The sequence below is a fragment of the Arachis hypogaea genome, chromosome 2 (genome assembly GCF_003086295.3).
Source record: "Arachis hypogaea cultivar Tifrunner chromosome 2, arahy.Tifrunner.gnm2.J5K5, whole genome shotgun sequence".
Lineage (NCBI taxonomy): Eukaryota > Viridiplantae > Streptophyta > Magnoliopsida > Fabales > Fabaceae > Arachis > Arachis hypogaea.
The window spans coordinates 6,527,544-6,545,002 of NC_092037.1; the positions used below are offsets into that span (position 1 = coordinate 6,527,544).

At 33.1% G+C, this 17,459-nt stretch overlaps 2 protein-coding genes across 7 annotated transcripts; both read left to right on the top strand.

Moving 5' to 3' along the window:
• The first annotated feature begins 243 nt into the window (after positions 1 to 243).
• On the top strand, positions 244 to 7,355 carry LOC112735147 (pectinesterase). The gene is made up of 3 exons (XM_025784716.3): positions 244 to 918; positions 1,463 to 2,003; positions 6,293 to 7,355. The coding sequence occupies exons 1-3, from the start codon at positions 349 to 351 to the stop codon at positions 6,982 to 6,984; spliced, it is 1,803 nt and encodes a 600-aa protein (XP_025640501.1). The 5' UTR covers positions 244 to 348; the 3' UTR covers positions 6,985 to 7,355.
• A 2,619-nt stretch (positions 7,356 to 9,974) lies between these two features.
• Positions 9,975 to 14,949, top strand: LOC112735154 (uncharacterized). 6 transcript variants are annotated; one of them, XM_072205893.1, is made up of 5 exons: positions 9,983 to 10,227; positions 10,779 to 10,929; positions 12,959 to 13,189; positions 13,350 to 13,801; positions 13,995 to 14,949. In XM_072205893.1, the coding sequence occupies exons 4-5, from the start codon at positions 13,752 to 13,754 to the stop codon at positions 14,854 to 14,856; spliced, it is 912 nt and encodes a 303-aa protein (XP_072061994.1). In that variant the 5' UTR covers positions 9,983 to 10,227; positions 10,779 to 10,929; positions 12,959 to 13,189; positions 13,350 to 13,751; the 3' UTR covers positions 14,857 to 14,949. The 6 variants fall into 6 exon arrangements, with proteins under 6 accessions (XP_025640508.1, XP_072061994.1, XP_025640515.1 ...); XM_072205896.1 differs by having other exon boundaries at positions 9,990 to 10,227; positions 12,965 to 13,189; XM_025784723.2 differs by having other exon boundaries at positions 9,975 to 10,227; positions 13,350 to 14,949.
• Positions 14,950 to 17,459: the final 2,510 nt, after the last annotated feature.

The window sequence follows — 17,459 nt, forward strand, 5'->3', positions numbered from 1 at the left end:
AAATATTAAATTATTTTTAATAAATAAATTTTATTAATTTATATATAAAATTATAATTAATATGAGTGTAAAGTATATATTGATTTATGTATAAATTTTTATAAATATGAGTGTAAATAAAACTATAAATTATTATTGACTAATTTATGATAATATTTATTGACTATGTAATGTTATTGTATTTTTATTTTTATATTAAAATAATTATAAAAATGAAAAATAATATATATATTAAAAGAGATAGCCATTGTCCACTATGCTACTACTATATATGACCATTCTTATCAGCTTCCTTCTTTGTGCACTCCTCTCTTAGCTTTGTTTAACCACTACAAAACATCACACCCAATGTCTAAGTTAAAACAAGCATTCACCCAACTCACTCATTCTTCCACTAACAACAACAAGAAAAAGAAGCTCTTCTTGTCTCTCTTCGCCACCCTCCTCCTTGTCGCCTCCGTCGCCGCCATAGTCGCCGGCGTAAACTCCCACAAAAACAACACCTCCTCTTCCTCCTCCTCTCTCGCACTCTCCCACCACTCCCACACCATCATCAAAAGCGCTTGCAGCTCCACATTCTACCAAGACCTCTGTTTCTCCGCCGTCTCCTCCGAGCCTGGCGTGACAAACAAGGTCACTTCTCACAAAGATGTCATTGAATTGTCCCTCAACGTTACCTGTAGGACCGTCGAGCACAACTTCTTTGTTATCAAGAAGATTCTCGAGGAGCGGGAGAAGATCCTCACCCACAGGGAGAGGATCGCCCTCCACGACTGCCTCGAGACCATTGATGAGTCCCTTGACGAGCTCCATCAGGCCTACGAGGACATCAAGCTCTATCCTAACTCTAACAAGAAGACTCTCTACCAGCACGCCGATGATCTCAACACTCTTATCAGTGCCGCCATAACCAACCAGGTCAGCGAACTAATGTCTTTATGAGATGACGATAGGATATGACTATATATTAAAGTAATTTAATCTAAGTGAAAATTTATAAAGTTAAAAATCGTCACATAACATTTTAAATATAAATTTTCAAGTTGAAATTGAAATGTGAGGTAGTTGTTGGAATTTTAAGTTTGACTAAATCTTTTATTATTACAACAAACAAACTATTCCTTCAGAAAATGAAAGAAACAAAATGACGCCATTGACTAAATTTTTTTTTTTTTTTTTACTGCATTTATCAATTTAAAACGCCTTAATATTTTGAGGTTTTAATAAGTATCAATTTAAATTGAAATTTCGGTAGCTTTTGGGTTATCCAAATTCCAAACCACCTCTTGAGCGCAGCTTAATGGTGGTGGTTGAAGGAGCTTTAATTTTAAGTTCTAACAGATTTAATTGAGTGAACAAACTAACTAACTGACTGTAACAAACTCTAACGGAATAATAATAAGCTTACTGAGTGAGTGAGTTAGTTATAACTAACCGTAATGCAACAATGAACCTGTATCAGGTGACTTGCTTGGACGGTTTCTCGCACGACGCGGCGGACAAGAAAGTAAGGAAGGCTCTAGAAGAAGGTCAGGTACACGTGGAGCACATGTGCAGCAACGCATTGGCTATGGCGAAGAACATGACCGACACCGACATCGCAAACTACGAGCAGAAAATGATGACGACGGCGACAGCGAACGGAGGAAGGAAGTTGATGATGATGGAGGAAGAAGAAGACGAGAAGGGAGTAAAGTGGCCGCAGTGGATGTCGGTTGGTGACAGGAGGCTGTTGCAGGCGGCGACGGTGGAGGCGGACGTTGTGGTGGCGGCGGACGGGAGCGGGAACTTCAAGACGGTGTCGGAGGCGGTGAAGGCGGCGCCGGAGAAGAGTAGCAAGAGGTATGTGATTAAGATAAAAGCTGGTGTATACAGAGAGAATGTTGAGGTGCCGAAGAAGAAGACGAATATAATGTTCTTGGGAGATGGAAGAACCAACACCATTATCACCGGAAGTAGAAACGTTAAAGATGGCGACACCACCTTCAACTCCGCCACCGTCGGTAAGATCTTGTTCATTTAATTTTCTACTTTAGTTAGATTCCATTCATGACCCTAATTTATTAATTACTTTAACTTGCACTAGATAAGAAATAAAATCAATTAATTAATTAATTAATTAATTATTTTTTTATTTTTTTAATTTAAAAGAAAAGGATAAATAAATGGTTTGGCTAACGGTTATATACTTGTGAGTTGTAACTCGCCAATTATTTGATGTCTTATATTGGAATTGGAATATTGGATGCAAGTAGGGTTGTCAGTTTTTTATTTTATGTTTTTTTTTACGAGGGATGTTAGGAGATTAATAAATAAACAATCATGATATTTTACATTAATAATCCCTCAGTATGCTCAAATATAAAATACATATTATATTATTATGATTAATTTGATAGTTAATTTTAATGTATATATTATTTTTTAAAAATAAATAAATTTCTCTATATATTCATTCTAAATATTTATTAAGTTGGAATCAAAATGCTAGATATTTTGTATATTAAAGTTGATATTAATTTGGACACCAATTAAATTTAAATGAAGAAAAAAATAAAAAAATGCATGAAGTTCATAATATAAATTAATAGTAATGGCTAAATAATTATACAAACTTTTCTAAAGATAAATAATTTTTTGCTTAGCACATTTATAACTTAATTAATTAATAATTAATATCAAAACATATTTAATTATATATATGAATGATGAAAATATTAAAATTATAGATATTTTGAAACGAACTAAATAGTAATTAATAGATAAAGTGATAATTGCACCGTAGCATTCGCCTAATATTAGAACTTAGAACTTATTAGACGATCTTTATATTATGTGATCAACAAAGCATTCCCTTCCAAAAGGAGTATGAAATTTAGCGCAAGGAAACGATGCGCATAAAGTGTCATATGCAACTTGTTCTTTAATTTGCACCAATACATGATATAGATCCTTCTACTCTTCTAGTATTGGATGTCTTAGGAATTTCCAACAAAATACCAAAAGAACTCTAGATAAACAATAGCTTTAATTTGCAAGAGTTCCTAATTCTTTTATATTTACCAATATGGGTATGTGTCTATCTTCCTCAAAGAGTGGAAAAGATTGAAAAGCTGGCATGCTTTCCGTCACTCTAATTCCACCCAATAATTGAAAAAGGTTCAAGTGTAAATTAAATAATCAATAGCTTAATTTAAGGGATCGGATACTTAACATGGATGGCCTATAAATATATGCATGGTTAGAGCAACACTCACCATCATATCATTGGTTAGTGCTTGCTATCATGTGTTATAAATAAATATATATATCTATATATATATACATATTAATGCCTTTAATTTCGGGGATGGAGGCTTAGCTGTAAGACAACAACAAAATTTTTGGGCCACAGCATATTATATGTTTACTGTTAGTGTTATATACTTATATGTCATAACCCTATTTTTCATCATAATTACTATAATTATCTTTTTTTTTTCAATAAAAGCTATCATTTTCAATAAAATAAGGGGGCGGGTTAGCATGCACATGGATTCTTCAATTTTGATTTTTGATCATAGTTATATCTTTTTGTCAAATATATTAACTTTTCACACACTGGCTTTTCTGCTATATATATGGAGAAATCAAAGTTTAATAGTGTCCTGTTAGAAAGATGAATTTAATGTTGCATGTTCATGACTTTTCTTCGAAATATTTCATACACGTTTTTATGATTGAAATACAATAAACAAAATCAAACATATATCTTATCATGCTAAAAAAAAGAAATATTATGTAAATTAAATTAAAAAATATTATTATTTATACATCACTATTTACTAGTCTTTTTTCTTCATCTCTTAATGAATTCATGCACATAAAGAAGAAATATATAAATAGTACTTTTGTTCTCTTTCTTAATTACGAAGTAAATAACTTTTAACCTAATAAGAATGTGCTATATATTAAAAAAAAATTTGGGAGCAAATATTTTTTGTTAATATTAACCAATATTTTTAAATTAATATTTTATTTTTTATATTATTAAGAATTAGAGTTCAAAAATTAAGATTTAAAAGTTAATACTTAGAATATAAAATATTAGTTAAGTATTAACAAGACACAATAAATTTTGTCAATTATATAATATTAATATATTATCCTATATTAAAATCATGCTGACGTCATAATTAAGAATAGCTAACTTGTGGTTGTGGAGTTATACTGTTATAGTCTTATGGGCAAAAGGACTCGGTCCCTCTTTTAATGGCCCAATGCATGTGGCACACAAGAAAAAAATTTTAGAATAATAAATTCACTTAGATTTTTTTCTTAGAGAATTAAAATATTTTAAAAAAATTCTTTTGTACTATTTAAGATGCTTTAATATATTTTGACGTGAAATCTTTTTTTTTTTAAATTCCTAACAATTTAACTGTGAAAACTCAAGTGCAGTCGATCTAAAAATTTAGTCAAATTAGCCAAATTATCTAACGACTCTTAGTTATTAACTTTACGTAAAATCGCGTGGATTTGAATTTCTACCCAATTTAATTTATCTTTCTTAGGAAAACCTTTTTTTTTAGTATATAGATGTTCTTTCAAATGGAAAAAGGAATTGGGTTACAGCTAAAAGTGGTTGCTTTTTCCATTTAACATGACTTTATATATATGCATATATTGTTCCATTAGGTTCCCTTTGTCTTTTTCGGAATATTTCAGCTTCAAGCTTAAGTGTTTGAATTTCGTAGGCCTTAACTTTATTTTATTTAAGCCCGAACATTCCTTGATGCTTCCTTCCAACCTATTCCCTTCAATCATGCATGACAATTTGTCATGGCTCTCTATCTGTATTTGTTATTTATTTTATAATAATAATAATAATCTTATAACATAAACGCCCCATAGACTTGCATGCTACCCACACTTTATATCTTTTGGCTGAACTGTCACTATCTTTCGCCATATAAACATCTTAGAAATTAATCTCTCTAGATCTATAATCTATTAGCTAGTCATAATTAAAGATTACCCAACTTATGAGTTATGACCTTGTCTTATACCATGTCCTATACTTCATACCACATATATAGCTTATGACCTTTCCTCTAGTATTTATGTCTTTCCAACTTTTCTCTGAATTAATTGTTGTAACCCCATTTGAAATCTAATATATTAAAATTGTGACCTTCCAAGCATGCTTGTATTTGTATAGTTGTATGTATATATGTCCCACTATATATATGGTTTTTTTTTTTAATTTTCACCCCACTTGCTGCTCGCTAGAGACTAGAGAAGCCTATTGATGACCCCATTTAGATGCATGAACATGTGCAAATGTGCAATTGTACAATCTAATTTGTCACCAAAATTTGTCCTTATGTATGAACAAAAGAAACAAGTAGTAGTAATAAGGACCACTCATCAAATGTATTCAAACCATTTAACCATGCCTAGATCGCTAGCTAGTTTTATTTATTTATGGTATCTGTAGTTCAAATTTATTTAATTTCTATGCTGAGAAGAACATGTGCATCTCGTGCTAGAGGAAAGGAAAATATGTACTATTGTGTATCACCTTTTTTTCCTAGCTATAGTAGTTGAAAAGTTTGCATCTTCCAATTTAAGAAACTTAGTTAAATTATTTGAAACTTAACCCACGTCACACACAACATACTTATTACTCACAAAGCCCCAACCACTATCGAGTACGTATAAGTTCATGAATGTTTCATTTTGGATAAAAAGACAAAGAGCCATAAATAATCTCATCCAAAATAAGCCGAAAAACATGCATGATTATTGATATTAACTTTTACATAAAAGTAGATAAATATGTTCATTTTATATCATTCATTGATTTATTTACATATGAATTACCATTAGATTTACTACAATAATAATAATCTTGATTTGAAGCGAGGCAAATTATACTCATGTTTACGCTATTTTTAAGATTTGAACTCAAAAACTTTTTTATTACAATATGAGATATGCATTCATTTAATTATGGAAAAGTATAAAGTACTAATATATTATTTGTTAATTTATTGTTAACAATAATTAATTATTATATTTTATTATTTTAAATATATGTATAAGGAGATACATTCAGAAAATACATCTACAAAAGTACTTTTATTAAACACAACCATAAAAAAGACACTTTTATTAGATACATCCATAACAATACTATAAATAAGAGTTGACAGAAGTTGGTAGAATTTTTATTGATAGCGTAGCGGGGTTGTTTAATTATTTTGAATACATTTCATAAATAATTACAAATTTATGTATATGGTTGCAGCCGTTGTGGGAGCAAACTTTCTTGCAAGAGACATAACCTTCCAAAACACAGCCGGAGCAGCAAAGCACCAAGCGGTGGCACTTCGAGTCGGTGGCGACCTCTCAGCCTTCTACAACTGCGATATCCTCGCCTACCAAGACACCTTATATGTCCACAACAACCGTCAATTCTTTGTCAATTGCCTCATCGTGGGCACCGTCGACTTTATCTTTGGTAATTCAGCCGCAGTTTTTCAAAACTGCGACATCCATGCCCGGCGCCCTGACCCTGGTCAGAAGAACATGGTCACGGCGCAGGGCAGGGTTGACCCTAACCAAAACACCGGAATTGTGATCCAAAAATGTAGGATTGGTGCCACCACGGATTTGGAGCCTGTGAAGAAGAGTTTCCCTACCTACCTTGGTAGGCCATGGAAGGAGTACTCTAGAACCGTGATCATGCAAAGCACCATAAGCGATGTGATTCAACCTGTTGGATGGCATGAGTGGAATGGAGACTTTGCATTGGACACTCTGGTTTATAGAGAGTACCAAAATACTGGGCCTGGGGCTGGTACTTCTGCTAGGGTTAACTGGAAGGGCTATAAGGTAATTACAAATGCTGCTGAGGCCCAGGCTTTTACAGCTGGGGCCTTCATTGGGGGTTCTAATTGGTTGGGCTCAACAGGCTTCCCTTTCTCTCTTGGGTTATAATTATTTATATTTGTTACTTAACATTGAGTCCATTCATGGTCCAAAAAATTTATTAAAAAAAAAGACACTTTGAGTCTATTCTTTTTCCCCCTTACACCTACTAGAATAGTAGAGGAAAATTGGGTTAAAAAGAGAAAGAGAAAATGAGGGAGGGTGTGATTATTATCATTATTGAGATTAAGATGTATTATTTGGATATCATCAAAAAAAAAAAAAAAAGATGTATTATTTGGAGTGCCATATGTTACTCTACAGATGAGGCTGATGTTACTTTAATTTATTTGTTGTAATGTTGCTCATATGGTTGGAATTAATAAGTTTATTATATTCATATTATATGACAAGGTTTTAGCCGCCTTCATTGATTAAAAGTTATATTATGTTTTTAAATGATGATGAGAATTAAGAAGACGCAATTGCAAGTTTTTTTTTTTCCGATTTCAGAGCTTCGTTCCAACTAATTTAAACTCGATTTGGGTCACGTACATGACTTTGATGAATGAGTCTCTCTAAGAATTGTTGTATATACTAAGTTTGGAACTCAAGTCCTATTTAAGGAAATCTGAATTGCTTATTACGAATAAATTCCTACAATAGTTTTTCAGATTCAGCGAATTACTCAATTTGATTCATAAAGTTTCAATTTCATTATAATAGTCCTTCAGATTTAGCTTCGAACACCATAATAGTTTTTGGATCAATTTTGGTGGTAATTCAGTTGACGGAGTGCTGATGTGATACTCTGTCAGCTGAATCAACACCAAAATTAACTCAGAAACTATTATGATGTTCGAAATTGAGTCTAAAAGACTATTATGATAAAATTAGAACTTCAAAAACCAAATTAAGTAATTAAGAGATTTACTCACTTATCAATCGAATCAATTTCGTTAGTACCATTGCAAGTTAATTAAGGGTATATCACAAATTCTAGCGAACAAAATATAAGTATAACCTAATTGCATTATCTAAGATATTGCTAGTCAATAAAAGTTCCCTTATTTGATAAGACAATCGCCTATCATCTATCAAAGGAAAGATTATTGCTAATGAATGCAAGAACCTATCATAAGATTTTCTATTAAAGAGAGTTTAAAAACAACATAAAATAAATGAATGATATCATCAATTAAAAAATAACAAAATATATTCTTGTCTACATACAATTTTTGAGAAAAACCTAAATCAATCCCTGACAATTATCTCGAAAGACAATGAGGCCCCTGACAAAAAAAATCCAACCCGGCCCCTGACAAAAAAAAAAACCCAACCCGACCCCTGACAATTACCTCGAAAGGACAATGAGGTCTCTGTGCAAAAAAAAAATCAATGTTATTTTTTTTGGCACAGGGACTAATTAGTTCCAAAAAAAATCATCAGGAGCCGGATTGGATGTTTTTTTTTTTCTTGGGGACCTCGTTGTCTTTTCGAGATAATTGTGAGGAGACGGATGGAGTATTCACTCATATATCAACTACCCTTTTCATTTTGGTCAGAAAAGATACCAACAACGTTGGGTGGTGGTTTGGATATTGCTTAAGGTGGTATAGTTCTCTGTATTAGCCCAGCCCACTTAGACAAAAGCAGGGAGGGGGAAGGAACATTTTGTGTAACTACTAACTAGCTTACGTTACTCAATAAAATTGTTCTTTCTATCCATAAAGAATAAAATAAAATAAAATAATAATGAAATTGGCCTTTGAATGAAAAGAAAACGGATATGCAATATTCTTGTCCTACTTTGAAACCATATGTATGTGTAAAAACATAGGATTTGGTTTCAGTGTATTAACTATTATGTCAAGAATGTTACACATTCAACAAATATATTATTTTTAATTAGTAATAATTTATATTTATATTTATATTTATTAAAATTTATACATATAAATTAATATAATTTATAGTCATATTTTTAAATATATATATAAATTAACAAAATTTATTTATTAAAAATAATCTAATATTTATACTGACTAAATAATTATCAAAAATAATAAAAATCAAGGTTCTGAAAATCGGACCGGACTGGCCGGTTCGACCGGTTTAACCGCGAACCGGCGCTACAAACGGTCTGGTCCTCTCCTGAAAACCGTGCAGCGAAAAACCGCTTAAGAACCGGTCAAAAACCGGCTGGTTGGACCGAACCGGTGACCGGCCGGTTACGCTAAACGACGCCTTTTTATGATTTAAAAAAAAAAGAAACCGACCCGACCCGCTCGAGGAGCACCCTACCCCCTTTCTTCCCCCGACCCCATTCATTCATGGAGAACCCTAGCCGCGAAGAAGGAAGAACAATAGCCCCCTGTCGCCGTTTCTTCCCCTGGTGTCGCCATCCTCAGCCCCAGTAACCCTTCAATCTCCATCTTCGCCTGGTTCCTGCCCAGTAGCCCTCCATCTCCATCGGCTTCATCTTCTCAACAGCAGCACGCAGTAGCCCTCTCATCGCGCGGTCGGCGGTCCTCAACAGTCAACACCGGTAGCCCTCCATCGACCCCAGGTGAGTGACTCGTCCTCTGCTCATCTTCTTTGTTCTTCGCCTCTGCTCATGTTCTTCCATCGACCCCCGGTAGAAACATGCATGAAATTGAACTTCCTCTGTGAACTGAACTTAGAATTATGTTTAATTTTCTGTGAACTGAACTTAGAATTATGTTTTATTTTGTTGGTTAATTTGTGTTTGGTCAATTTGTTTCCTCGGCTCAATTTCTGTTTGCTGCTGAGCATAAGAAATAAAAAATCTGAACTGTGAACTGTGTGAAGTGTGAACTTGCTCTGTGAAAATTGGCAATGTTCTAAAAACCGGATCGGACCGGCCGGTCAAACCGGTTTAACTGGGAACCAGCACTATAAAGGATCCGGTCCACTATCCAAAACCGTTAGAAGAAAAACCGTACAAAAACCGTCGAACCGGTCGGTTGGACCGGACCGGTAACCGACCGGTTCGAATAAAGCGACGCCGTTTTCTATTTGTAAAAAAAAAACGAAACAGATCCGTGAAGTGTGAACCAACCCTTATTCCCCCAATTCATTCGTCACTCACTCACACCCTGGATTGGAGAACTCTGAACTCTGAAGCAAAGGGAACCCTAGCCCTTCTTCGCCGCCGCCGGTCCCAGGTCGTCAACGCCGCCGCCGTCCCCAGGTCCTCAGCGCCGCTGCTTCTTCCTCTTCCCCGTGTCCAGAACCCAGTTGCTCGGCATGTCCTCTTCATCTTCACTGGCTTCTCGGCATGGAACCCAGGTTAGTGGCTTCTCCTCTTCATCTTCACTGAGGGCTCGGTCTTCTTGGTTTGAAGTTCCGAAATTGTTGTTCTTCGGTCTTCTTCTTCGGTATTCTTCTTCAATTTTTGTTCCATTTTTCTTCAATTCTTCTTCTTCGGTCTTGGTTTGAAGTTTGGTTCTGAATGTTTTGTAAATTGTAATTTCCTGTTGTTGATAGATCTGTCTTGTACTCTTGAATTTGCTGGTTGCTGATGGGTGAAAATTTACAAATTTGCAAATTTGTATATGGTTTTGAACTTCTGATTGCTCTGTTACTCTGTTAAATCATGTGTATTAAAATAAACTTACTCTGTTATATCATTTGTATCAACCAGAACACCTAATACTTACTCTTTTATTCTGTTTTAGTGTTTTCTAATTGCTCAATGGCTCTGATAGTGTTTTACTGGTTCACCAGTTGCAGATGGCTCCTAATTTTTTTGTTCATATTTGCTCATGGTCTGTTGCAAAAATTAGAAATCAAATCATTATTGAAATTTTTTTATTTTTGTTTATCTTTATTGATTTCAGGTTTAGTGTGGTTACTTTATGCTTGTTTTATAATGTTTGTTGCTGGATGAAGTGTGCTTCACTTGGCATGCCTTGTATCTGATGCTGGAATGGTGGAGCTGCTCCTACAATTTAGAGGGAAGATTGCAACTGCAAAATTACTTATTTTAAGGTAGTTATGTCAGTAGTTCTTCTATCTTTTAGATGATGTACTTTATGCTCTAAAGTGCAACTTGCCAAAGGCTGCCCTAAGAGGAGACAAACCCATTTGTCTTCATACTGTGTGTCCTATATATTATATGCCTTTGAAATTATCTGTCCTAGCTATGAAGATCTACCCCGCCTCTTGTTATATTCTGTTTCTGCACTTGTAGTCACATTTCTTATCTTACTTTATGTGCTAAACATCTAGTTCATGAGAAACTTCATAGAATTAAGGCTAGTGAAACATTGTTATAATTTACTGGATAATGCATGTTTTTCTAAGTAATACATATACATTTGGTACTTTTCAAGTGTTTCAAGTGATAACAACACTCGAGAGCATTATATTTATGCATGTTTTTTTTTATTGTTGGAATCAGCCACTTTCTGAGGTAGTTATTAAGGGAGAGGGCATTTATTCAGTTTCATTATGATTCATTTTGTGTTCATTTTTGAGATATTTGTTTGGTTGAATCAGACATTTTTGTGAATATGATAAACACATGATTTGGTATGTGTATAAAGTATAAACTTTTTTTCGATTTCTTACGGTACATACAATTAAATATCTAAATGACTTATTGCTTGAGTTTTATAGTTTATTTTCTAATGATTTATTAGAATGTTGTTAGTTTATAATATAATGATAACGTGTATTCTATTCTAAAACGGTTTTTTCGGTTGAACCAATAAACTAGTGAACCAGTAACTAAAACGGTTTGATGACCAGTCCGATTTTCAGAACCTTGGAAATTGGCTCTGTGAACCGTTCAATTTCTGGAACTTCATCTGTGAACTGTTCAATTTCTGTGAACTTAGCTCTGTAAACTTCCTCTACTCAGTGCTCATCTTCTTCCTTCTTTGTTCCTCTGCTCAATTCCTGTTTGTTGGTTAGCATAAAAAATTAATAATCTGAAAATTAACTGGTTGTGGCTGATCTTCTATTTTGCAGCTCAATTCCTGTTTGTTGCACAATTTTTATTTTGTTGGTCAATTTGAACTGTGAACTTGCTCTGTAACGGAAGACATTCTGTTTTCTGTTGCTCTCTATTTGTCAATTTTATACAAACACGGTTTGGTATGTAACTAAAGACATTCTGTTTTCTGTTGCTCTTTTTTCTTTGTTGCTCCATATCTTTTGTGCCCCCCCTTCTCTTTTCCCAGTTAAGATTAAATGATTCTTCCATTATGAACTTTGGTTGCATTCGGCAAGTATTGTTTAATGTTTATACAATGCATATCGTCTTAAATACAGATTGATGTCTGAAGGATTTGTTTCATACCTGGAGTTGTGGAAAAAAAATGGAGTTTCATTTAAAAGATTGTAACATCATTTGCATTTGCAGTATCAGCTACTTTGTTGATGTAAATATCAATATTATACTCTAATATGCTATCTTGTATTGCTTCCTTTTGTAAATATCAATTTCAGACTTTATGTGAACTGTTCAATTTCTGACTTGGCTGTTTTTACTTTTTAATTTCATATATGTTTTATTAATTTCAGTTATGGAAGATAATATTAATCAAGAAGTATCTGCTAATAACAATGTTTTATGTAGTGTTTTAAATTTCAAAGATATTTTAAGATTTATATCAGACTATAATTATATTTTAGAATGTGTATTTATAATTTATTTATTATTCTATTCTAAAACGGTTTTTCCGGTTGAACCACCGGTTGAACCGGTTAGACCAGTGAACCCGTGAACAAGTGACTAGAGCGGTTTAATGACCGGTCCGGTTTTCTGAACTTTGGTATTTTATTAACATTATAAGACTTTGGTTGTTATATTATTTCAATTTAAATGATATTTTAAGATTTATATTAGATTATAATTATATTGTAATGTATTTATTTATATTTTATATTTTATTTTATTATAAAATAATTATTCTAATTATACAATAATTAAACCGGTTAAACTAATAAATTAATAAATAATAATAAGAACGGTTTGATGACTGGTCTAATTTTTAAAACCTTGTTCTACAAGACGCAGTGTAGCCGGGATCTGGTGAATTAGGCTTAGAATCGGTCCGGTTGAAATTAAACCGGGAAAAAGCCGAAAAGGAAAATAATCAAAATATTCAACCTGTTGTCGAGTGGCAATTGACCTCCCTCGATTCTCTCTCCTGCCTCCTCCTCCCCTCTTCGGCCCTCTCTCTCACAAACCGACACGGCGGCCACTTCTGATTCCGTCGTCGCTGTCCCCGTAGTCATGCAGGTAGTGTATTGTTGTCTTTAATCAAATTCCTTGCCTCTCTCTTTTTTCGGATTATTGAATATTGATGACTTTGATGTGCTAACATATTAGTGTAATGAGTTCACTTTGTTTAATTTCTTTGTTCATTGATCTATTTTATCATATCACTTCTGCACTGCAGATGTAAATTTTCCAGTGTACACGAATCCGTGTTTGTTGCTTTTGTGGATGAAATCTTGGTCTCTCAATTCTCGTATTGCAAATGGGAAGCTTATTATGATAAAATGATGCCCCTTTTTGGGTGCTGGTGAATTATGATTGCGAGGTTATCAACTAAGGTATTGAACATTTGCATAGCATCAATGTGCAAAGCCAAGCAAGTAGTGAAAGCTGAAGCTGTGATAATCGACGGCGTAAGATTGGGCGTGCTCCCTGATGTGGTCACATACAACACTCTAATAGATGCGTATTGTTGTTTGGATTGCGTCGACACAGGCTATTCTGTTCTCAATCGAATGAAGGAGGCAGGGATACCCCCTGATGTTATTTCTTACAATTCTTTAATCTCTGGGGCTGCCAAGAAATGCTTGTTGTCGAGTGCCTTGGACTTGTTCGACGAAATGCTTCGAGCAGGTATACACCCTGATGCTTGGAGCTATAACATTTTGATTAATTGTTTGTTCAAGCTTGGGAAACCAGATGAGGCGAATCGTATTTTTATGGAGATGGCGCTTAGTGAGCTGCATCCTTGTTCGGCTACATATAACATCATGATTAATGGGCTGTGTAAGAATGGATATGTTAACAATGCTATTATGTTGTTCAGGAACTTGCAACGGCACAGATTCATTCCTGAGGTGTTGACATACAACACACTTATTAATGGACTAAGCAAGGCTCGACGAACGGGGACAGCTAGGAGGATTCTTAGGGAGTTTAAGGAAGCAGGTTATGAACCTAACTGTATTACCTACACAACGGTTATGAAGTGTTGCTTCCAGTGTAGGCAGTTTGACGAAGCGTTAGAGATCTTGCATGAGATGAGGAGTAAAGGGTACACTTTCGATGGCTATGCATACTGCACAGTGATTGCTGCGCTGATAAAGATCGGGCGGATTGAAGAGGCAGATGAAATCGTCAGGCTGATGCAGCATAGTGGTATTCAACCAGATTTAGTGTCTTATAATACATTGATAAATCTTTACTGCAGACAAGGAAGATTAGATGATGCCATGAAATTACTTGGCGAGATAGAGAAAGAAGGTCTGGAATGCGATCAATATACACACACGATTATAATTAATGGATTGTGCAAGGCAGGCAACTTTTTAGGTGCAAAACAGCATTTGATTTACATGAACTCACTGGGGTTTGGTTACAATTTGGTTGCACATAACTGTATTCTTCATGGATTGGGTAAAGCAGGTCATATTGATCACGCAATGAAATGGTTCGAATCGATGGAAGTTAAAGACTCTTTCACGTATACCATCATAGTGCACAACCTTTGTAGGGCTAGAAGGTTCCTTTGTGCCTCCAAGATCATGGTTTTGTGTCTAAATTCTGGGTTTCGGATCTTAAGGGCTACTCAGAGAGCTGTTATTGATGGTCTTTGTAGTATAGGGTATACAAATGAAGCCAGGAAACTCAAGCTTAAACTACGAGTAATTCGACTATTATATGATTAAATCGCAGTTGATGTTTGAGTCTTCAGATATTACAATACTTTGCTGACACAAACAAAAGAATAAAGCTCTGAATCATGAGCCCCATTCTTGATCCATATATGTCATTCTGAGCCTCTGAGGGATACAATTATCATTTTTGCTGGTTTTTTTTTTGGTAATTGTAATTTACTAATTTATTTGATTGAGTAGGCTAACTGCAGTGTCTCCTCATTGTTGCTTCAAATTGTTTAATTATGTACATCAATTAAATAAAACTTTATAAAAACCAATTTAATTTTCATGTAGCGAAAAAATATCTACTACAACTTCATTGGTATGTTTTATTCACGAGATCAGAAAACTTTTGTTGAATTGTATTCCTATTCACAGAGGTGACTCGTGACTCATCACACATGATGCATCCTCTTATTGAATAATTCTCTATCCAAAAAAAAAATAATTGAATCGAAATATAATTAAAAATCACTTGACGAAGGAAAATCGGTTAGAATCATTTACTAAACTATAGTTTTCTTTTAATATATTAAAAAAAATGTCGTGAGAAGATGGGAGCTCAGTTGGATCAACAAAAGTGTCTGAAATCATCCCAAAAAAGACAAGTTAGGACTCAAATGACTGAAATAAATTGAAATTTTATTATGTCATATATTGATTTCTTCCTTAATTTCCGTAAATTGTACATTTAAAATATATATATATATATATTTAAATAGATTTCTAAAAAATTTTGTATTACACATATTTGTCTTTAAAATTTTTTTTATTATATTGAGATTTTTGAGTTTTACAAAAATAAGATATATAAATATTTATCTTAGTTAGAATTGCTGTTTTTATTTAGATAAATAAATTTTTAAAATATAACGTAAAGATTTATGTGTTTTATTTTTATAAAATTCAAAACTTCAATATAATAAAAAATTTTTAAAAACAAAAATGTGCCATACAAATTTTTTAAAAATTTATTTGAATATATATATATGAACAATAAAAAAGTATAAGTAGACAATAAACAATTATTTTCGTGACTTATGGTGACGACTAAACTAACAAATAAAGTAATAAAATAAAACGCAAGATTACACACTTCTTTTGCATATGCAATCAATTTTGTTTGACTTATATAAACAAACTTCATTGTGCTCCTTTTTTCTTTACAACTATTTTTTCCCCATATATTACATGACTTGAACTCAAGATTTATAATATGACAAGACTTGAGTTGTTCTCAAAATATTATACACTTAGCTAGTTTAATTTTAGTGCTTAATATCAAATTCAATGGCGCCTATTAGAGATGTATATGGCCCGGTCCAATTTAAAGACTCGGTTTGGCTTTAAATATTTTAGAAGCTAATTTAGTGTGATTTTATTAGATTTAGAGTCGGATAAGGGTTTTAAAAATAGAGCCGATCATTATTTTGAGATCAGGTCCAGATCATAACTCGAGTCACCCGAACTCGATCTGATAGTCCGATCATCATACACAATTAATATTTTGTGTTATTAGTGATGGATGATGGCTATTCTTATGTGAAATTTAAATATTGTAAACCTTAATATTTTATGTTATTATTCATTATAAGATTATAAGTTAATGTTTTATGTTTAAAATGTATAAGACTTTAGACTAATGCATAATATTGTGTTATTTGTATTAATTTAAATATTTGGTGTTATTAGACAATATTAGTATTGATTATGGTTATGCTTTAATTTTAGAGAATGGTTGGTTCTTGTTATATTTTTTTAAGTGAATTTTACTATGTAAATTGTGAAATAATGGTTGGAAATTAGGTGATTTTTACATGCTAAAAATTCGATTTTCATCCAGTTTTTATCCGATTTTTACCCGATCTGAAGGTGCGTAAGTTTCATCGGATCTAAGATTGAGTTAAAGTCTAAAAATTAAACTCGATTTATATTTCAGATCAAATTTAAATTAAGCCAAATCCAGTATGACCCGACCCATATACACTCCTAACGGCTTTTTTACCAAAATGCGCACGAGAGACACTTTAATTCCCTAAATGCGCACGGTTTAAAATCTTTTTGAAAATGCGCACCTCCAATTCTTGGCCGGTCTCCGCGAAATGAATTTCTATATCATCTCAATGAAGGTGCCCATGAAATGGGCCAACCATATCAGGTGGACCTCCTACGAAATGGCTACCCCATGAGAAATAAATTTCTATATGATCTCAATGAAGGTGCCCACAAAATAAGCCAATCATATCAGGTAGACCTCCCACCAAATGGCTATCCCATTTCCATGATGTCAGCAGCGAAATGAAAGAAAGAACTAAGAGATTTTTTAATTTAATTTAAAACAATTTTTTATTTTTTATTTTTAAATTTACGGGATTACTATCAAGTTATTATAATAAGTTCCATTTTTTAATATATAAAAAGTAAGGAAAGTAAATTTGTATAATGGGTAATGTTATTTAACTATTTACTGTATATTATTTTAAATTAATTTTAATAAAAAAATTTTTAAAAAATAAAATAATTGAAATGAAAAATAATTTGAAAAATTATAAAAGATGAAATGATATTAGAAATTTTAAGAATGATATAAAATCATTTTTTAAATAAAAGTT